Source organism: Acomys russatus, chromosome 23 (genome assembly GCF_903995435.1).
Source record: "Acomys russatus chromosome 23, mAcoRus1.1, whole genome shotgun sequence".
In the NCBI taxonomy this organism is placed as follows: Eukaryota; Metazoa; Chordata; class Mammalia; order Rodentia; family Muridae; genus Acomys; species Acomys russatus.
The window spans coordinates 55,321,039-55,344,225 of NC_067159.1; the positions used below are offsets into that span (position 1 = coordinate 55,321,039).

Sequence of the window (23,187 nt, forward strand, 5' to 3'; positions counted from 1 at the left end):
AAAAATAACTCAAAAATTTGATCTTGGGTTTAGTCATTGTATTCTAGAAACTTAAATAATTATTTAAAGTTACTAATGACTAAGACTGCACATGGGCTGGGGAGAGAACACAGTTGTACATGCTTGTCCGGCACATGTGGGCCCTGGATTTGAACTTCAGCATTGGAAACACAAACAGCTGTAGCACTGATTTTTGTCATTCTTTTAATTTAAAAAAACTAGATATTTTTCTTTTTGAAATTAGTATGCAAAGTATTAGAATTTATTCTGATATTTGCATATGCAATTTGCATTTGTGGATTGTTTTTCTGCCCTGTCTTGGGTCCTTTCTCTCTTTCCCTTCCAAGCCCAGCACCTCTTCCTACCTTGACGGCACACATGTCCTATTACCAGCTTCCTCAAACCTCCCTGTGATGGTCCCCTTCGGGGTCTTATGAACTGTGTCCACACTCACACATGTGCATACATACGCCTTTATGTGTTTGCTCCATTACAATTCAAAACAAAGTATCAGTGGACTGTTTTTTAGAATAAAATATAGTTTGAAAGTTCTTCCAGGGCTGAACAATCACATATATTTAGAAAAAATAGCGTGGCTCTGCTGCCCTGATGGAGAATGCTTACTGTGGGTACAATCTGTATTCTCTGGGAATCTAGAACCACACTAGAACCTGTTCCCTTCCTGTGGCCCATGAAACGGTTGATACCAGCAAGGTCCTACAGACACTGCATTACTTTAGTAATCAGAATGCCGTCTCATACTTACAGATTCATAACATATCAGTAAAATGTACATCTCTGTCTAGGGGTTGTGTATATAAACAACATATGTGTCTATGTGCACATATGTAACTTTTATGTTGCTGCTGTGTAGACACACACACATGTATGAGTAGTAAGTACATCTTCCTTTCAAGGACAATATACGTATTATATATTAATGTAATATATTGTACCATGATATATTTTAAAAATTTGCATAGCAATAGTATAACCGTGTTGACACCTGAGATAACATGCTTACTATGCAATGTTTCTTAAGATGAAAATCAGAGCCCTAAAGAGGTAAAAATCAAGGTGTCGGATGGCCTGGATTGCTTCTGCAGGCTTTGAGAATTTGATCTGGCTTGACATCTAACTTGCATCATTCTCCTACCAGCTTCATCCCAAATCCTGCTAAGTCTTTCTTCCCTCAGACTCCTGCTCCCCTGGTATTGTGCCCTCTGCCCCACCCTGTCTCATAAGTGCACATGGGTGTGCACACAGACTCCTCATGTCAAGGCTCTTTACCATGTGAGCCATGCAAGGTGGCCCTTGTAGCTTGGAGGATGATGACATGGCCTTACAGGCGGAGATACCATTCAGTACCTAGAGATTTCAAACATTAAAAATGTGGGAATCACTTGAAATGGGCAGTAAGCAAAAGTATAACTTGCAGAAAATAAGTTATTTGGAATATTTGAAGCATAGGTTCTTACCTATATTTATATAAGTAGATATTTTTTGTAAAGTAGGGTTTCTATAAAATAAATTGTAATATGCTGATGAATAAAATAACAAATGTTGAAACTATCAATAGATTTTATTCTTCACATTTTAGAAATGATAAGTTTGTTTATTATTTTATCAGTACATTGGGAAATAATTTTTACTTGATATCTCTAACTTGACAAACATTTGTAATCTTATTAATATTTGTTTGACACCAGATGGCAAGGGATAAGCCGTTGGTCTTTGCTACTCTTTAATGTATGAGCTATGCTTAGATGTTAATGCTTGTTTCTCTGTAAATAGAGTAGAGTAACGTCTGTACATTAGAGAAAGGTAGTTTAAAATTTTCTCATGCATTTGGTACATGCAAAATTACTTTCAGTGTTTGGTCAGTTTTTAAACTTTGAAATAGATTTTACAGCTGGCTATCATATTTTATAAGGCTAGGAAGCATTTAGCATGTGTGGCCTCCCTCATGTTTCAGTGTGTTGCCACAGTTGCTCCTATGTGGCTCTGACCTTATTGTCCCCGTGCTCCATCCCGGGCCTTCCTCAGACGCTAACCACTTGTCTGCTGTTGCGTATTTACATGTTCCCATTTCACTGTGATACCTTTTTAGTTTCACTACAATTAACAGCACTTTAGTGTTTGATTATCCAATTTATTTCAAGATCATAAGTGTTTTCTTAGGAAGTTTATAAAAGTATATTTTCGGGATTAAAAGGTGCAGATTTTTCATGGGTCTTGATAAACTTTTTCTCACTCACAAACTATTGCCTCAAAAGTTTAATGGTTACAGGGAGAAGGACAGTGTAACAGTAAAAGGTTATACTGCTTGGCTTCCCGTCTTTCTCATATGTGTAGCTGTGGCTAGCAAAGCACTGAAGAGTCTAGGAATTTTATAGAGTTGTATTTTCAGATTGTGAACATAAAATGATGGAAGTGTATTGATTTTTGTTAGTTACAATCTAAAAGGCTTATAGAAGTAAGTTCTAGTGTGTGTGTGTATGTGTGTGTGTGTATGAGCACATGCATGTGTGTATATATATATATGTATGTGCAGTTGTGTTTTGTGCTTGTGCATGCATGTGTGTGTGTGTGTGTGTATGTGTGGGTGTGTGTGTATGTGTGCACATGTGTGTTGCTGGGGACTGAACTCAGAGCTTTGAGCTGGTGCTGCACCAAGAACCTGTTTCTGCAGCTTCATTTGTATAGTTATATGTAAATTAAGAATAGTCAGCTTGTATAATGTAAAACCAAACAAGGTTATAACTAAAGTAAAATTTATTTTGTTGTTATGTGCACATGGGTACAGCCTGAGGAGGCAGAATGATCATCTAAGGGACACCCTGTAAGGCTGGCCTCTCTGATCATTAGAATTTGAGCAGAGACATGAGGAAGGGCAGAGGTCAGCAGCAATGTCACCTGCAGAAGATCCGAAGGACAGCTAGGAGACACAGCCTTGGGCAGGGGAGGTGCTGCTGATGGAGTTTGAAGAGAAAGCTGGCTTAATGGAGTTGGGTGAAAGGGAGGGGACAGGGACAGGGACAGGTGAGGCCCCAAGAGGCAGGCCTACTACACACCACTGTGCAGTGCTTATTCTGCCATGGGGATTATTTTCACTGGGAGCTCTAGAGTGGACAGTGGACATGATCTGAAAGTTTGAGAAAGATGACTCTCACAACTTTAGCAGGGCAAGAATTTGTCCTTGAGCAGCTGTGGCCTTGAGTTTGTAATTAATTCTGGGTTTTGTGGGCTATGTTTCAATGTCAAAGGCGACACCAGAATATCTTCACTGTGGAGGCACATGATGTTAGTGGTAAGTTTTGTCATGGTGAGTTTTTGAGAAGATAATTGTCTACAGAGAGTGATCAAGACACAAAGATACTCTCCAAGGTGACTGTGGGCTCACAATGAACTTTAACACGCCTTTGCTCCATTGTCATGGATGTTTATGGCTTAGAATTTGAGATAAAGCCATTGGCATCATTTCCTTCTTCTGTTGAGCAGCGCAGTGCTCGCAGCATGCTGTGAGAAGGGGCCAGTTTATTTTGTTTCCGCTCTAACAGACTAGAGTTATGAATTGGTTGTCCTTGAGGAAGCAGGATGAAGAATTTAAAAGATGCAGTGGGCACAAGTTAAGACACATTTTGAGATCTGAAATTGTCGGAAAGAGAGGCAATAATGAGAATTAAAGTTGGTGTGGGAGGGACAGACTGACACTTTGTTTGGTGGCTTCAACACTGTTTAGTTTGTGTGCCCTAGTACACGTCCCGCTTTCTGTTACCTCATTCCTTCTCATGAATACAAATAGTTTCTACTTCAGAAAAGAACCCAAATCCCTAAAACCCTTATAATGCACAGTAAATCTACTCTCTTGAATGAATCCCTAATTCACTTCTTGTTCCTTTATAGCTTTTTAAAAAACCTGAGCTGCTTTTAAATAATGAATAATGAAGGCAGAAAAATTTATTTTTAAAAATCACAAAAGAAAACACGGCATCCTGGATTTGTGTTCAGTTGGCAAAGTTGTAACCCCGATTTCCATCATCATTGTAAATATTTTATTTTTTTCTTAGAATCTAAGTTTGTGATAATGAATCTATGGAAACTTCTAAATTACTCACTTAAATCATATGGAAAGACTGAGCAAAATAATGAGAAAAGTTTTATTTTGTAAATATTTATCATTCACCACCTATTTGCATTTTGACTGACACACCTTTTTCCTGCATTTATTTAATTACTTTACGTTCCCAGCCCCAGCCTCCTCCCCCCTCCTTTCCCAGTCCCTCCCACTCCCCACACCCCCTCCTCCCATTTCCCCCTTCCCTTCCTCCCAGGGGAGGGGAGGCCCCCAATTGTTACCTGTCCACTCAGGCATGTAAAGGAAACACAAACGCGGACAAAGCGCATCCTCTCCTACTGGACTGGAGAGTGACAAGGCAGCCTAGCTAGGGGAAAGTGATCCAGTGGTAGGTAACAGAGTCAGAGATGGCCCCTACTCCCTCTGTTAGAGTACCCACTTGCTACATATGCGTAGCGGCATTGTTTCTGTCCATACAAGCTCTTTGGTTGATGGTTCAGTCTCTGTGAGCCCCCTGCCATGTGCCCAGGTTAGATTACTCTGTATGTCTTCTGTGGTGTCCCTGACTCCTCTGGGTCCCTCTATCCTTCATCCCACACTTCCACAGAGCTCCCGAGCTCAACTCACTTCTCGGCCTTGGGTCTCTGCATCTGTCTCCATCGGCTGGGCTGTCGGACGAAGCCTCTCAGAAGACAGTTATGTTGGGCTCCTGTCTGCAAGCACAGTAGAGTATCATTAATAGTGAAAGTGTCTGGCCTCCCATGGGGTGATTTTCCAGTTGGGTCAGTCACTGGTTTTCCATTTTCTCAATATCTGTTCCATCTTTGCCACTACACTTCTTGTAGACATGATATATTTTGGGTCAAAGGTTTTATGTGTGTGTTGGTGTCACCCTCCCTCTACTGTGGGTTGCACCCAGCTACAGGAGGTGCTGACTTTATGCTCCTTAACACCTGCTGCTTGAAGTCTCAGCTATGGTCATCCCCATAGACTCCCAGGAGCCTTCCCTGTCCCAAAGATGCCCATCCATGGATGTATGTCCTTTCTTCCAGTTCTTCTTGTCACCCCCTCCTGTCTCTGCCCACCTGATCCCCACTCCCACCATCCTTCCTACCCAGTTCTCTCCCTCCATCTACTTCAGATACTTCAGATGTCTATCATATTTCTTGTTTTGAGTGAGATTCAAGTATCTTCCCTTGGGCTCTCCTGGGCTTCTCTGAGTCTGTGGATTGTATATGTTTATCCTGTATTTTATGGCTAATATCCACTTATAAGTGAGTATATATCATGTGTATCTTTCTGGGTCTGGTTTACCTCACTCAGGATGATCTTTTCCAGTTCCATCCATTTGCCTGCAAATTTTATTATTTCCTTGTTTTTAATAGCTGAGTAGTATTCAGTTGTATAAATTTTCTTTTATCCATCCTTTATCCATTCTTCAGTTGAGGGATATCTAGGTTGTTTCCAGTTTCTGGCTATTATGAATAAGGCTGCAATGAGCAAAGATGGGTAAGTGTCCTTGTTGTGTGGTGTAGCATCTTTTGGGTATATGCCCAGGAGTGGTTTAGCTAGGTCTTGAGGTAGATCTATTTCTAATTTTCTGAGAAACCTCCAGATTGATTTCCACAGTGGTTGTACAAGTGTACTCTTGTACATGGAAAAAAGTCAACATTTTCAATAAATGGTGCTGGTCTAACCAGGTGACTAACATGTAGGAAACACAAATAGGTCCATATCTATCACCATGCACAAAACTCAAGTCCAAGTGGACCAAAGAATTAAAAATAACTATATACACTAAATCTTTTAGAAGGAAAGGTGGGGAAGAGCCTTGAGCTCATTGGCACAGGAGACAACTTCCTGAACAGAACACCAACAGCTCAGGCTCTAAGATCAACAATTAATAAATGGGACGCCATGAAATTGAAAAGCTTCTGTAAGGGGAGGGACACTGGCAAAGAACAAAAGGACAGCCTGCAGACTGGGAAGAGATCTTCAACAAGCCCATGTTTAACAGAGGCTAATATCCAAAATATATAAAGAACTCAAGAAATTAAACACCAACAAATCAAATAATCCAATTAAAAATAGGGTACAGAGCTAAACAGAATTCTCAACAGAGGAATCGTGAATGGCCAAGAAGCACTTAAAAAAATGCTCAACGTCCTTAGTCATCAGGGAAATTCAACTCAAAACAACTCTAAGAGTCCATCTCACACCTGTCAAAATGTTTAAGATCAAAAACTCAGAGTGACAGGGCATGCTGGTGAGGATGGCAGGCTGACCGGCATGCTTTCATCAGCATTTGTGTTCTACTCATGATGTTCTGGTTTGTTTTGACCAAAGTCTTCAACTTTTTGCACTGTTCCTCCAGTTCCTACACTTTCCTCAAAGCAGGTTCTGAAAGGACCACAGGCACCATCAAACAAGAGGCTAACGCCCCACCTCCAAATCTGTAAAAATATCAGTGCAAATTGGTGCTATGAACTCTTGTGCCTGGTGCTTCCTTCACTCAGTTCTGCTTGAAATCAGGAGGAACGTAAAGACTTGCACTTTGAGTGTTTCAGATTTTCTTTTGAATCATGAGCATCTTCAATATGCAGGCATCACACATTCCACAGACTTTGTTACCTGAGAGGATGAGAGAAAGACATGAGGGTCTCCTTGGAGTTGACTTCCCCTGAGAAAGAGGAAAGAAATTTAAGAAGAACTTCTCCCTCACATAAACTTTTTGTGGTGTTAGAGTTGTCGGGAAATGAGGACCTTCTCTTTCACAGGGGCAGTGGGAGAGCGAGGGTCTGACCAGAGCCGGAGTCTCTGGAGCGATATGACGTCCCTGTCAAGAGGCCCAGAGCTTATCTCATCTTCCCTTCCATATACCTCTTGGGTCTGCAGTTTGGAATTGATAACTACATTAGCTTAACAGGCCCAAGAAGGATGCAGTTCCTACTGGAATCTAAAGTCATTCAAGAAGCCCCACACACTCTTTTAGAGGAAATAACACCTGTTTTTGTGTAAATAAAACTGACATAAAAACATCATTATGATTCACAAGGTTGGCTCACCGAGTGCCTGTGCACTCTTTCCCTAGCAGCACAGAGTAAAGTTTTTCCGTTTAGATTTTATGATGAGGGTGCAAAGAAGCTAGTATATTATGCTCTCAAAATAAATGAGTTAAGGGAAGTTCTCAGATAGTTCTTGGGCCAAAGAAAAAGTTTATACCTTAATGATTGATCGTGCTATTAGACCAAGAAAATGTTATTTTTAAAATGACATATTTCAAACTGTGGCTTCCTGCAATGACTTCACTCCAGTTATAGTGAGAAATGTTGAGCAGTACACAACAGATATGCAAAACTTATAACACTACTCAGGGGTGAGTGAGAAGGGAGAATATAGCATGTGTTAACTAAATAAAAATTTGGGATAATATCACTCTGAGGAAGCAAAAAAAATTAATGTGTGCATGAAGACTTTCACATTATATTCTCAATTTAATGTAGTATGCCTCTAAACCATAGAGATGGTAATTTGGAATTTGAAAAGAAGTTAGAGAAATTAGTATCAAGTAATTAGAAATTATTAAGTAATAAAATCAACAATGAAGCAGTAATCACTCAAGTTACAAAAGAAGCCGAGAAAGTTTTGCATTGTATTGTATGTTCAATAGAGTTGATATTTTTAATGATAAAGAGGTCTGAAAAATCAATAATAAAAACTCAGTCACCATGGAGAGTAGGAAATTCACAATTCACTAAACAATGGTCATAACTCAAAATATACATTAGCTACATGAATTAAACATTGCTCACATATATTTTGGGTAGGGTGTGTGTGGTTTTATATGTGTATGTGTGTGTTGTGTGTATGTGTGTGTGTATGTGGTGTGTGTATGTGTGTGTGTGTGTGTGTGTGTGTGTGTGTGTGTGTGTGTGTTTTGCTGGGGATCTAATACCCTGAGACATGCTAAGCAGGTGTCCACTGCATCCACGGCCTGACCTTTACTTAAATGATCTACATTAGTGGTTCTGCACATCATATGTTTACATTATGATTCATAACAGTAGCAAAATTACAGTTATGAAGTAGTACTAAAATAATTTTATGCTTGGGGTTCTTCACAACATGAGGAACTGCGTTAGAGGGTCACAGCATTAGGAAGGTTGAGAACCACCTCTATATGAACTAAAAGAACTTTTTAGCTATTGAGCAGAGAAAACAATACATTGCTAATTGGCAAAATGTGTTATGAGGTCCTCAGAGTAAGAGAAAAACAAATGAAGCCTCCCAGGGACCCATGGGATATCAGCTAACGGTTCAGAGTCACAGCATTATGGACCATGCTTGTTCGGGCTTAATTAATTTATGCATATCTTTTCAAGCTTTAGATAATGATTTTATAATGTATGTTTACTATATTTTTATACTGTAATTTTATACTGTAAACAAGTATGGCATGCATTACTGGAATGTGCATTTGTTTAGATGTAGAAAACTAACATTATAATATGAAGTTCTTGCAGTACTTTGCGCACTACGTGTCTCCCCTGTCATTGGGGTGGAAAAGATGGTTTTCTAAGAAATTCCTTGTATGAAACCATCCGTTTGCTGTGAATGCTGTGACATGTACTTGGTCTTTCATGGGCCCTTTACCAAGAGCTAACGGATAGCATACAGGTAGCAGACGAAGCGAAGTGGCTGGTGACATGGGCAGGCACTGTGGCTGGAAAACAGAAGAGCACAGAGGTGGCTAAGCTCTTGCTTTCAGGGTTCAATGTCAGAAGGACGTCTGAGGAAGGTGTTCAGTGAGTCCCCTGGGCAAAGATCTGCTGAGTCCTCCACACTTAGACCAGTCTCCTTGCTGAACTGTGACAGCTGCCTTTGATGCCAGGAGTTTCCGTTTGTTCCATAGCACTTCCTCCAGGGGCAGCCAGAGACAGGCCAGGAGGTGACGGCCACCCTGACTCACCAGAAAACAGCCTCGTCGTTGGTTTGGAGATACTCATAGTGGGCCAGGTGTCTAAGAAGCTTCTTAGACTAGTTTTGTCCCAATGGCTATTTAACTGTATTATTATTATTATTATTATTATTATTATTATTATTATTATTATTATTTTATTAATCTTAATTAACCATGTTTCTTTAAAAATTTAGCTAACATACACTGTGAATGTTTAGCTATGATATTTGCATCCACATGTAACACACATTTTTTCTGGTTCACCCATAGCACCCACCTTTCTTCTTCCCCACTCCCCTCTTCTTTCTGGTCCTCCTCCTTCCTTGCAAATCACTCCTGCTCTCACAGCACCCTTTTCCAATGACCCTAGATTTCCTGCCTTTCCCATCCCTCAAGACCTCTTCCTACCATCCCATGTCACCATCCACTGTCCTACCTATACACACATCTGCGTTTGCATCTAGATCCCATATAAGAGAGAGCGAGAACATGTGGTATTTGCCCATGAGAGTTTGGCTTATTTCAGTAAAAGCCTCATTTCCTTGCAGCATTTGCACTTAACATAGACCCAGATGTCAACTGGTACTACAGAAAATGCAGCTTCGCTCAATGGTTGCTGATCCATTCTTGGCCCTGACGTCCTGGAGATTGCCATTGCTCAGGCAACCGAGCTGTTAGGCAAATTCCCCAGGCACTGCTTATTTAAACCTTAAATATAAATGCATTATTATGGCATTATTATAATTAAAAAAATGATATGTGAGTTGTGTCCCCCCTACTCACAAATGTCGTAAAGCTGGCTCAGTAACACATGCAACCATAATGGACTTGTCATGAGATGCTGTGATTGCAGGACTATGGTGTTACAAGCCAATGTCCCAGAGTGCACGTTGGGTAAGTGAAGACACCGATGCTCAAAGAGCAAGTTAAGCAACGTATCTGAGCTATAGGACACCCTCCTCTTATTTCCATGTTTGTCTTATCAGCTAAGCCATCATCTTCCCCACTGAGATCCACCCGTAGAGATCACAGTAATTCTTCCCAAGCCACTGGCTACCTCTCAGAAATTCACTGTAAACTAGCCGAGGGTTAGAGATGGCGTTGTAGTGCTGTTTTGACCTAAGCATAGTCCTTGGTTAGCCAGCGTGGTGATGATGTCAGAAGGTGGGGAAGGGTAGGGAAAGAAGAAGGGGAGAGGCAGAAAAGCAGAAGGGCAGAGCGGAGATGGACACGCTGGGTCTTCTCTTCAGAAGGTGGGTCTCAGTCTCCTTCTGTTGACTGAGCCTCTTGTAACTACAAGGTGCTGTGCAGTCATGGGTGCTATGGAGTTAGAGACACAGGCCGTCAGATGGCCAGCTGTGAGGAAGACAGGTAATCGCTAGACACTAAAGACAAATGTAATTGACTTTACAGTTTTCCTCAGCTTGGACTTAGATGGTAAAACATGCAGAAGGCTCATTATCAGCCCCAACATGCATCAGTAGCTATTACTGTCAAGCACAGGCACTTGCTAGCACAGGGATGGCCAACTTAGTATGCATACACAACTTCATTTAACCCTCCTGGTACCTTTGATTCGGCATCTCTTTTGACAAATAGGCAAACTAAGGAAACAGCATGGACTATAGGGCCACAGAGGAACCAGGTCTTCTGTGCCTCGGAGGCCCGTGGTAGCAGTCAGCATTATAGAATAGGAATTTGTGTGAAAGTGTGTGCCAGCAAACCTATAGGAATTGTGTGACAGGCTCTTAGGCGTCTATCCATATAGGGTGAGCATGGAGGTCAAATCACTAAATCTACTAATGGAGGAAGTGCTTAGGGAGCGGTCAGCGCGAGAAGGTTTAGCAATTTAAGAGAGCACTAATGATTGGTGTCATAAAAGAGGGAGCGCACTTTTCTAGAAGGGAAAAGGCAGCTCAGCTGCTTCTCCAGTCATGTTGCCCATCGCATGTGCCCTTGGCAACTTTCACTGCTTTTGGTTGCTGTCTTGTTTTAATGGTACCATTTCTTTGCATGTGTCTCATCACTTCATGATTGAGTATGGTGTGTTGTGTTTTCCTCTTAAAAAAAATCATAGCTTGGATGCTGTCTAATTGTTACATATTTTTAGAAGTAAGTTGCATTTTAATGTTTAATTTGTTTAAATTAAATTGACCCTACTTGGTTGAACGATGTGAAATGCCAGTGTTCCCATGGCATGTCTTATGCTTTTTGATATTTTGTGTGCTCTCCAAATCAGTTGGACAGATAGCAGGTGAAGCCCAGGCACCTGGCCACAGTCGCTCTAATACATCAGCTGGACTTAGCATCACAGAGGATGGGGCGACTCCCAGGAGGAAACCAGAGGTCAACTTGGGTAGAGGTAAGGAGCTGTCATCACCTGGTGAGGACCTTTGGAAACCCTCCGAAAATGCTGCCCTATCTTTCATCTTCAAGGCCTTGTTTTATCCCTTTGCCCATCTATCCATCCATCCATCCATCCATCCATCCATCCATCCATCCGTCTGTCTGTCTATTTACATTCTCCTCTATCAGATTTGGGATATGATGACAGGACATGGCCCGGAGGCCTGAAGGGTAGCTTTGAAACTGACATTAGCTACATATAACACACTTGGTTCTATTTTCAGAAATTCCATAGTCCATATGCCATAGCTTCAACTTTCAGTTTACTGACCAAGTGGGTGAACTGACCTTTGCTAACCCTCAGTAACATACATTAGGAGCTCTAGCACACCATGTTTTGCAAGGGCTTATGCAAACCCCTCAGCCCTTTCAGAATCAGGAAAGGACTCACTACTGGCATTGTATAATGGGACTGGTACCCCGTTTTCAATACTGCTTACCTAAACATCAAGTCAACAAGAATAAGACATGTACATCCGGTCGGTGTCCTATGTCTGTGGAGGCAGGCTTCCTCATGTGTGATGAGTGGCTTGTTAAAATTCTTTCGATTTGAGAGTGTGTGTGTGTGTGTGTGTGTGTGTGTGTGTGTGTGTGTGTGTGCACTCCTTTTATCCCATTTCCAGTTTTCAGTGAGTGTTATCAAGCACTATGAGAAAGCTCCACAGATGACGTAGAAAGCACAGAGAGGCTTCCTTCCTCATTGGGCAGGACGAAAAGGTCAGGAGACATTTGAAGAAGCAGCAGGAGGAGTCACATGAGCACAATGCTGAATGCTGGCGACAGACATTCCATTAGAGGAATTCTGGTGAACCTCCCAAATGTACAATATGGCCACAGAGGCAGGAAGATGAAAGAGGGGGAAGTCAGGGGGGCTCTTCCAGGCAGATGCAGGACTGACCGTTTCACACAAGCTAGTGATTGAACAAGAATTCTGCCAGGTGAACACAGATGCTGCCACTTTATAGGTAAGAAAGTGAAGGCTCAGAGAGTTGTGGTTTTTTAAGTTCATGTAACTAGTAAGCATAAGAGCTGTACATGCACCAGGCCTGTCTGATCCCTCAGGCACATGCTCATTGCATGGGGGCTGGTGGCCCTGGTTATGAATACTGAACACTTGCTTCTGTAAAACACTTCCCTAAAGCTCATGAGATTGCCATAAAACTACCCTTTTGGGCACTGCTATTTCTGAGGAAGGCTTCAATTACCCACTCTGCTGAGCTTTGGGAGTGTCCTGTTCGACTTCTCTGTGCTGTGCGTTCACGTAACAGCTCAGCTGGGTGTCATCAGCCTATTTCCTCTTAGAATTTAGACAGTATATTATTATGTGGTGACTAGGAAATTTTATTCCCCTGTTTTCATGAACACTCTTTAATTAATTCATAAATTAGTGGCCAGGTTAGAAAAACAGATGACTTTATTTAAATGTTTTTCATAACTGACTCTTTAATAGCATTTTCATTCAGGAAATTGAGCAGTAACAGATAAACTAAAAAGAAACTTGGCATCCTTGGCTATTTCCCATTGTTCCAGCTTTGCTGTCCTTTAAATCAGTCACATTTATTAGTGAAATAAAAATGGGCTACATCTTTTTTTTTTTTTTTCAGGTGAATTTGCTACATGTCACCTGACCAGACAGTTTCACTCTCCATCTTCCTTCCACAGCTGTTTGAAAATTGCCAATTGAATCTCATTAGATGTCTCATAAAAGTCAACCTTAGCCTCATTGGCAGTCCTGGATAATTAAAACTTTATCCCTTTGATTGAGGACAATGTAAATCATATTCTAAGTATATGCTTTAAGGTCAAAGTCATGTCATCTCTTATTGCCTACTATCCAAGTGGTTTGCGGTACTACCTGACAAGAGACTGAGCCAAACAGCAAAAGACAGGATTGAAGAGGTGGGAGAGTGGCAACATTGTAGGATGTGTGGAGGGAAAAGGGAGAGATAAGAACAGCTTGTCACCGGCAGTACTAAAGGTAAAATAGTTATCAAAAATATGCAAGCAAGGCCCTGCTTAGAGTGTAAAGGATTTACTGCCAAGCCTGGAATCCACACAGGGGGGGTAGAGAACTGTCTTCTAAAAGTTGACCTTTCTTCCATGTGTGCGCTGTGGTAGGCAACTGATGACTCTGACAAGTACAATAAATAAATGCAAAAGAAATTGAGAATCCAAATGAGCAAAGAAAACAAGGAACATATGTTTGCTTATTGCATAAGTTTACAGAACATACTGGCAGAATAATTTGTTACAGTTCATAGAATCTACATGTGTGTCCTTTGGTGTGTATACATACATGTTTATTTGTCTCAGTTGCTTTTATATTGTTGTGACAAACATCTATGACTAAGTGTATTAGTTGGGCTTCTCCAGAGTGACACACTTTATAGAATGTACTCTCTCTATATATATATAGAAAGGAGTTTATTAGAAGAATGATTTATAGGCTGTGGTCTAGTTAATCCAACAAAGGTTGTCCAAGAATCCAGTAGTTATCCAGTCCCAAAGTCTCTCATCTGGTCTTTATTATATGCCAAAATAGTGAAGAAGTTGGCTCTAATACCAAAGAAGTAATGGACCTTCTAGAGAGTGTAAGAGCAGAGAGAGAGAGAGAGAGAGAGAGAGAGAGAGAGAGAGAGAGAGAGAGAGAGAGAGAGAGCCTTTCCCATGTCCTTTATAGAGGCTGCCATCAGAAAGTGTGGCCAGATTAAAGGTGGATTTTCCCACTTCAAAATATCTGTATTAAAATTTTATCTTCCACCTCAATGATTTACGTCAGAAGTGGGTCTTCCACCTCAAATGATTTAATTAAAAAAAAATCCTGCACAGGTGTGCTCAGTTATTTGCTTCTTAGTTAATTCCAGATGTGGTCAAGTTGACAACCAAGAGAAGACATTTCAACAAGATAACATATACAAGAAAAGCATTTAGTTGGGGTTATGGCTTCAGAAGGCTAGAGCACATGATGGCGCTGAGCAAAGGCATGGCAGCAGGGATAGCTGGGTGCTCACGTCTTGGTCTGGAAGGAGGAAGCAGAGAGAGATCCCTGCAGATGCTGTAAGTCTTCTGAAACCTCAGCTACCACCCTTGGTGGAAGACCTCTTCCAACCAGTCATATTTCCCAATCTTTCCAAAACAGTTCCTCCAACTAGAGACCAATATATTCAAACATATGTGCCTATGCGGGATTCTTACTCAAACTAAAAAACTCCACTCCCTGGTCCCCAAAGGCCTGTAGCTACATCATAATGCAAAAACTAATTTAGTACAGCTTCAAGAGTACCCGTAGTCCTTTACAGACTCAACATTGTTTAAAAGTCCAAGTTTCTTCTGAAACTCGAGGCAGTGTCTTAATTGTAACTCTCTGTAAAATCAAAAACCTAAGTCAGTACTTTCAATACACAGTAGCATGGAGTATATGTTGCCATTGCAAAATGGAGGAATGAGGGATAGTGAGGAAATACCAAACCAAAACAAGAAGAAAACCCAAGAGGGGACCCTCAGATCCTGTAGTTCCATGACTCATCTCAAAGAGCTTAGATGGCTTAGCCCTTCCAGCAACACACTTCTTTCTCTCAGGATAGCCCCACCCCTTTCCTGCCACTCTCCTTGGCAGACATCCCATAGCCTATGCATCCCCAGCATCATCCAGGCTCCACTTCCACAACTTCATTCAGTGGTCCCCACTGCTCCCTGCTCAGCATCAGCAGCTGCCTTAACTACACAGGATGGCCCTACATCCCCTTTATATCCTTTGTAACTCTAAAGCCAGAACCAGGTGGACAACAGTACCAAGTCCAGGTGATTGTTTGGAATGGAAACTGGTCTCTTCCTTGAATTTCATTTACATAAGCTTCCCCTTTCATTGTTTAATGACAAGATAAAACTGCTTGGCCATTTCCTTTCGAAAAATTAAAGCTTTGACTGTGTAGGGTCTTGCCCTGATGGATCTCCTCCCTTTATTCCATTTTGTATCATGTCTCTCTTTCAGCACAAACGTTGGCTACAACACTACATTTTCCAGTTCTCCTCACGCTCCTTCCCCTACAGCTGCACATTTTGTATTTCCCTTTCTTCCACTTGTTCCTTTTCACTGTAGCACTGTGTAAGAGTGACCACTAATATTCATGTAACATATTAAGCTAACTTGAAATCTTCTCTGCCAATTAAACTAAGTATTTTTCAATTTTGCCTCAAACAAATCTTTAGGACAAGAGGGGCACATTTTTTTTTTTTTTGTCTCTAAAATATCACTAGAATGGTCTCTGGATCAGCTGCTAATATTGTTCCACTCTGAGGCCTCTTGAGTCAGGCCTCCAGAGTCCACACAGCTTTTAGGCCAACCATCTTCCACGCTCCTTCTAGGCTGGCTTATTAATCCCCATTTATAGTGTTCAACCACTTTCCTACCTTCCCAAAGACATCTACATGTCTCCAAAACCTGGCATGGTCAGGTTTATCACAGCAACACACTCCTTGGTGACAACTTCTGTCTTAGTTACTTTTCAATTGCTATGAAGATATGCTGTGACCAAGGCAACTTATAAAAGAAAGCATTTAATTGGGTTTATGGTTTCAGAGGGTTAGAGTCCACGATGGCAGAGCAAAGGCATGGTGCCAGGAACAACAGAGAGCTCACATCTTGATCCACAAGTAGGAGGCAGAGAGAGAACATTGGGAACAGTGTGACTCTCATGAAACCTCAGATCCAGTCACCCAATGACACACCATCTCTACAGGCCTTCTAATCATTAACACCTTCTCCTCATTCTCAATAAGTTTCAACAAGTACTCAAATGATATGGCCAAGACTTGGGCTTCATTGTCATTCAAATCACCATAATGTCCATATTGGTGCATATGTGAGTACACACATGTATTTGTTGGTAGAGGTCACTCTTGACTGTCATTTCAAATATATTATTCATCCTGTGTTATTTGTTGTTGTTTGTTTGTTTGTTTGTTTGTTTAGTTCTGGAGACCCAAACTGGAGCTCATCAAGTAAGCTTGGCTGACTGTCCAGCAATGCCCAGGAATCCAACTGTCCTCTGACCCATAGCTCTTGGTTACAGTGTGCACTACCATTCCTGGGATTTTTTTTTTCCTTTTCCTTTTTAGCATGGGGCCTGGGGATGGAATACAATTCCCAAGGAGCACAGCATGCCTTACTGATTGAACTGTCTTCTGAGCCCTAACTTTTGTCTCTAAATGAAAAGACTAGAGTAACTTGGGATGGGGAGATACCTCAGTGGGCAAAGACAATTCCTGTGCAAAGTTTGTGTCTGAGTTCCACCCTGGAACACAAATGAAGGTGGAAGGAGAGAACTGATTCCACACAGTTGTCCTGTACCCTCCTCAGGTGCTATTGTGGACATGGCCATGTCAGGCAAAAATAAAATTATCAATAAAATTAAAATATTTATTAAAACATTAAAATAATAAACACTATCAACATGATACTTTTAAGTTCTACCATGCTGAGCCTCCTGCTGGGAAAATTAAAGATTTGGGGGTCTTGGTTTTCTTATGCTTTCACATATTCTGCACAAACCATTCAGAAAGATTCAGGTGTTGGTAAATACTGAGAAATCCGGTGACCTTTCAAAAACAGTGCAAACCCGCAGACCCAGATTTTCCATGGAGTCTTGGAATCCATGGAGAAGTTGTGAAATACTGCAGCAGTGTTGTAGGAGGATTGTTTACTGGACACTATCCCACACCAAAAGGCCTGACCTCACTCTGTGATCCTGTTTCGCCAAATGCGATCAGTTTCTGAGCACAGATGCCATGCAGCCTGACTTGGAATGTAAATGGACATCTTTAATAAAATGCCATACCTCAGTGACAAGGACTTTTTAGTAAAATGCCATACCTCAGTGACAAGGACTTCTGATGACTAAATCTAATCAGAGTAGCTTTAATGTAGTGGGAGTGGTGCGTGATATGATTGCTACCTCTGGAGAATGGCCATGTGGCTAAATACTGAGGTCGACACACTTATTATTTGTTTATTTATTCGATCACTTTACAGCCTGATCTCAGCCCCATCCTCACTTCCCCTCCCTCATTCCTCCATCTTCCTCTTCTCAGAGGCTCTCAAGGGGTACAAACCCACCCTGGCACCTCAAGTCCAAGCAGAACTAAACACATCCTCTCCCACTGTGGCCTGACAAGGCAGCCCAGCTAGAGGAAAGAGATACAAATGCAGGCAATGGAGTCAGAGACAGGCCCTACTCCCATTGTTAGGGGCCCCACATGATTACCAAGTTGCACATCTGCTACATATGTGTAGGGGGCCTAGGTCCAATCCATGCATACTCTTGGTCTCTGTGTGCCCCTCATGGGCCCAGGTTAATTTACTCTGTAGATCTTCTTATGGTGTCTTTGATCTTTCCAACTTCCTCTATCCTTCCTCCAACTATCCTACAAAACTCCTTGAGCTCAGCCTATTGTTTGGCTGTGGGTCTCTGCACCTGTTTCCATCAGCTGCGGGATGAAGCCTCTCAGAAGACAGTTACGCTAGGGTCCTATCTGCAAACACAGCAGAGTATTGCTAATAGTGTCAGGGGTCAGCATTCTCCCCTGGGGTGGGTCTCCAGCGGGGCCAGTCACAGTCTTGATGCTGGAGGGAAGTATGAGTTTTAAGAGAAGCAAATATTTTTCTCCTTATCGTAAAAATGTTTTTTCAAATATTAATATTTGAAATGAAAGTAGAGTATTTTGTGTATTTGTTACACGTGGGGTAATTTATTGATTATAAAATCTAAGAACATGGGGGGAAATGTTGTGTTTGCTCATTTTAACAAGCTCAGTATTCAACTTTTCTATTAAGGTGCCCATTAAATTTGAAAGCATTTCTTTTCATAATGAAAGAAGGACATTTTCCAATCAGGTCCATGTTAGTTGACAACATCTTATCAAACAAGGAAAGGTTTGATACATAATTTCAGTGTCCCCTTGATCACAAAAAGTCTCACAAATATCCCGTAAGATTCTATATCTCATTTCTTTGCATGCTTTGGCCAAAGTGACCATTTTTTTCTCATCTTACTTTTATGGCACCTAATGGAAATTCAGTGGTAGAGGGAAGAACAACCATCAGCTCGAATGAGCAACCCACGCAAGCTACACAAGAGGTGTGCAGAGCAAAGGGAGAAGACACGGAGAGAGATGCGTCTCCCCGGGCTGAGGATGGCGAATCCTGTGAGGGACTGAGGGAGAAAGCAGAGATGGAGGAAGATGGTGCTCTCCACCTCCAGGATGCTGAGGTGGATGTGGGACTGAGGGAGAAAGCAGGGATGGAGGAAGATGGTGCTCTCCACCCCCAGGATGCTGATGTGGATGTGGGACTGAGGGAGAAAGCAGGGATGGAGGAAGATGGTGCTCACCACCCCCAGGATGCTGCCTTGGATTTGGGACTGAGGGAGAAAGCAGGGATTGCAGATGTTCCCTTAGCTGGGAGGAGCCCCACAAGACAGCAGTCACCATTACGGAAAGAGTCTACAGAGAAAAGGGAGCGCCCTCTGAGCATAGCTAGTGAGGCAGAGGCAAGCACAGGAGGGAGTGACAGGCATGGGGAGGAGTCGTCAATCCCCACAGGAAGAGTAGCAGAGGGCCACTCTGTGTTCCTAAGTGTAGAGCCGACTCTGGACAGACAGAGAGATGTGGATCCCACCAGGCCGACCTCGCTGCAGACAGTGGTGGAGAAGGGGAGTGCAGTCTCTGAAGGGGAGCAGGGACTTGAGGAGGCCTTGCTCACAGACAGCACAAAGGTCATCACAGAGAACCCTGGGCAAGCAGCATGTCTGAAAGAAGCAGGGAGTTCTGAAGTGGAGGAGGCAGAAAGGGAGATGGGCTGCCCCAAACCAGATGTGGGCCAAGGCAAAGAGGGAGCCCATACAGAACTAGGAGTTGTGAGGTCCATGGAGGACGCAGCACCAGACATAGAGGATAGTTCTGAAGAGCCAATAACTAGGGGCGAGAAAGCAGCCACAGAGAGGGAGGAAGTTCTGGAAATCAAAGTACCCTTGAGCTCCTCAGTGGAAGAGACATGGGAAAAGCCCAGGGAGGTTGTCCAGGGCAACCCACTCGATAAGACAGACACAGCAAGGGAGGGAGTCACAGCTGACCCAGAATTCACCCTGGAACAGGATCTGCCTGTAGGGCTCCCTGGGGGATTAGCAGCAGCTGGAGGCAGGGAGAAGGCTGAGAGGCCTCCAACACCTCCAAGGGAAACTGGATCTGAAAGAGAAGAGGTGACAGGAGCCAAGGTGCTGACAATAGAAGACCTGCTAGAAGAGCAAGAAGTTAAAGGGGGAAAAGAGGGCACAATGAAGGGGGTGAGTTTTGAGGAAGAGGCCCACACATCCCCTGACAAAACAGAGGCTGATGCTGAGGACGCAGAACACAGGGTGGCAACTGAGTTGTGTGAGGCTACAAGGCTTCTAGAAGACCCACCCACAGAAAGAACCATTGCCCTGTTTGAAGCAACGCCTCATCTTGAAAAATCACTGGAAGAGAGTGAAGCTACAGCCTCAGAGCACAGAGGAGAAGAGCTCCTGGACCAGGAGAGCAGCAAGGCTCTGTCTCAGCCGGGGAGGGGGCCCAGCCATGGAGAAGAGGGGCTGTTAGGAGCTCCTGGACCTGAGTCAGCAAACCAACCTCAGGTACCAGAGACCCTTCCCACAGCCAGAGGGGAGGAGCGGTCTGCTAAGGAGCTAAACAGCCACTCAGGACTAGAAGGGCTGGGTGAAGATGGAGCTTTGCAAATGCAAGGAGGGGGCACCATGATAGTGACCCAGGGAAATCTTCCTGAAGAAAGGCTCACCACAGCAGGGGTGTGTAGTGGAGGAGCTGAGGGTGAGAAGCCACAGGGAGAGGGGGATGAGGAGAGAGAGTGCCCTCCAGGGACAGTGACTGCTGCCCTAACAGGCCAGAACTGGGCCGTGGGAGGAAGTGCAATTAAGGCTGAGGAAGATCTTCCTGAGAGAAGAGTTGAAGAAACAGCTGCAGAGCAGAGGGAGGTGTTGGCAGAGTCCAAGTCAGCTGATGAGGATGCTGTGGCCCCCTCCTCTGCAGATGGCCAGAAGAAAACCTGGGACAGGGCAGGTGAGGCTCCAGGAGGAACAGCAGCCGAAGAAAGGGCAGAGGCTGAGGACATGGCTCCAAGAGCAGAGAAGGTGGCTGAGGTGGAGGCCCAACAGGGGCAGGCTCCTGAATTGCAGGAGTCAAGGCCAGGGGAGGACAGAGATAGAGGGGATGTGAAGGCCTCTCAGGATGCAGGTGCAGCTGGGGAGGAGGCAGGGACGAGGCAGCTGCATGACGGTCACCAATCAGGAGCAAATGAAGACTTCAGAGGATCTGTGTCTCAGAGAGAGTCAGAGCTTAGCAGAGTGTGTCCAGAGGCAACACCTTCCAGGAAGCTAGAATTTTCTCGAACGCACAAGAAGCACCGGGAGGAACTGCAAGGAGAGAGTGAGAGTGCGGATGTTCTGGTGAACACAACTGAGTAGAAGGGTCCATGGCAGCTGGTGAGCTTCAGTTTGGTGTGTTTGCAGGGCATCTAGAAGCCTGGCACAGGTCTCCTCTCTGTGTGGCGGGCCCCATTGCTGTCTGCCGGTTTTCTTACATGTAGCCTTCAGTTTCATGCTGCTTAGCCCCAATCTGGCCTGAAGGGTCAGGCAGACACGGGAGAGGGCCTAAGCGCACACCAGAGGCTGACCGGATCTCTATGTGACCCTTTGTTCATATCCCATCTTTGTAAGTGGGGTTCCCTGAAGTGATACCTGTGTGTCTCACATGGCAGAAGGAACACACACACACAATAGATGGAGAAGTCAAACATTGAGGAGCTGGGGGAGGGAGAAAGAATATATATGACCCAAATATATTGTTTGGGAATTAAAAAAAAAAAATCACAGAAAAAGATGTGCCCTCAGCAACAGAGCCCAGAAACAAAGGGTTAAAAATCACTTTAGAACTCTTTCCACATTAGCTTTCTTTCATAGCCACATACATAATCCACACCCAAATTCCTCCCAAATCCCCACCACCACTTTATGATTTTGAAGGATGGAAGAGAGCCTACGTACGGCCGTTTAATCTTGAAATGCTTCTATGCCTTGCCTATGATTTTTTACAAAGTTTAGTCAATGTATGTGTTCCATGCATAAATTGCAAGCACTTTATATATAGTTAATATACAATGTTTAAATACCTAAGTTTTGGATAGTATAAATAAACACCAAAATATATTTATTTTACATATTCTGTGTTTCCAAGATATCATCACATCATTAGTGCCTAGCTTCTATTATTGTGAGTGATTTTATTACAGTTCTATGTTTTCTTATTTTAGAATATTGTGAAACTGTCTTGGCTACAGATGTAGAGTGGAAACAGACTAAGGCAGGCTCTTCACCAGGAGTTTAGATTTTCTTTTAACTCTCTGCTGACCTACATTGATCCCAATCTGTAGGCGCTGGCCAGTAGGTTAGTAACCATGGTGATATAACTCAGGTAGGTTTACCCTCAAGGGGACTGTGACCTCTAAGAGAGAAGTGGAGGGAGGGTAGTGAATGTGCCGCACAGCTTTTGTGTCTGTATGTAAATCAAAGTGATGCCTTTTCCCCCCAAACATTTGACTTCTACCAAAGATTACCAGAAAGTGGGCCCTGATAGCTTGATTTTGTTTAAATCACTTTTTAAAAAGTAGGTAAATATTAATCCTAATTTCTTTCATGGGCATTGTGTCTCAATCACCTGGTGTTTGGAAATTCGCTATCTCTTGGAAATATTAATTCCTCCTATTTACACCTAGGGTAGGTGGGTAAAGTGCAAACCTCCCTGAAAATGCCCTTTGTATATGCCTGTATCCTGTTCTCTCTGTAGACCAAAGTGTGGCTTGAGGCATTTTTTCTTTGGGAGTGTTTTTACCAATCTGCTCAACTGTAAATGAAATAAGTATGTAGTCTAGGTAAGGGTGGGGAGGTGATTGCAAAGGGAAGACGTGGTCCTCCACACACTGGGTGGTGATTGCAAAGGGAAGACGTGGTCCTCTACACACTGGGGAAGATGCAGTGTAGTGTACATCCTCTCTACCCGATGTTCTTCTGAAGATCAGCAGCCACGCTCCCTCCCAGGTCCTGTCATTTCAAACCTGAGCGACCCCACAGCCTACACTGAGCCAGTCATCACAACAATTCTCCAGATGGCACCCAGATACTTTTTCCCTAGTTTGGTATTAGCCTGTTCCGAGGGGCTGGGTTTCCTTGAAGAAATCTGCAGACCACACTCCAAAGCTCAGAATGTTGACCCCTTTCTACAAGTGAGGAGTTGAGAATTTTCCAAGGCAACAGTTTCCCAGCCAGGAGGGCAATCGACCTTTCGTGGGGGCACTTTCAAGACTGAACTCTTGCTCTGCTGGAAAACTTCAGACACATCTGGTTTTAAATGTACCTGTGCATCAATATTTAAAGTTTCTCTTGAATCTATTATGTAGCCAAGGTTGATGACCCCTTCCCTGAGTCACCAGACAGTCATGCTGTCTGCCGTCTGCTCTGTGTTGCTGTTGTCAAGGTGTCCCGTTGCTACAGATGGTTTTAATTTCGATGAACAATGGAGCTTTTTGATAACCAGTGATGTTCCAGAGCAGCTTTAATGGAACAGAGAGTGCATGGATCATTTTATCACAAACGCCATCACCCAGAGCTTACCACCTGCCCTCTTCTCATAATTAGAAACC

The 23,187-nt window shown here is 43.1% G+C and overlaps 1 protein-coding gene across 1 annotated transcript in view; it reads left to right on the forward strand.

Annotated features, from left to right (window-relative positions):
• Positions 1-21,237, forward strand: part of Erich3 (glutamate rich 3) — a 103,841-nt gene extending 82,604 nt beyond the window's left edge. Inside the window, exons 13-14 of the mRNA XM_051165739.1 lie at positions 11,278-11,400; positions 18,522-21,237. Of these exons, the coding sequence (XP_051021696.1) occupies positions 11,278-11,400; positions 18,522-20,956 (2,558 nt within the window). The 3' untranslated portion in view covers positions 20,957-21,237. The remainder of the gene's footprint in view (positions 1-11,277; positions 11,401-18,521) is intronic.
• The last annotated feature ends 1,950 nt before the right edge of the window (positions 21,238-23,187 follow it).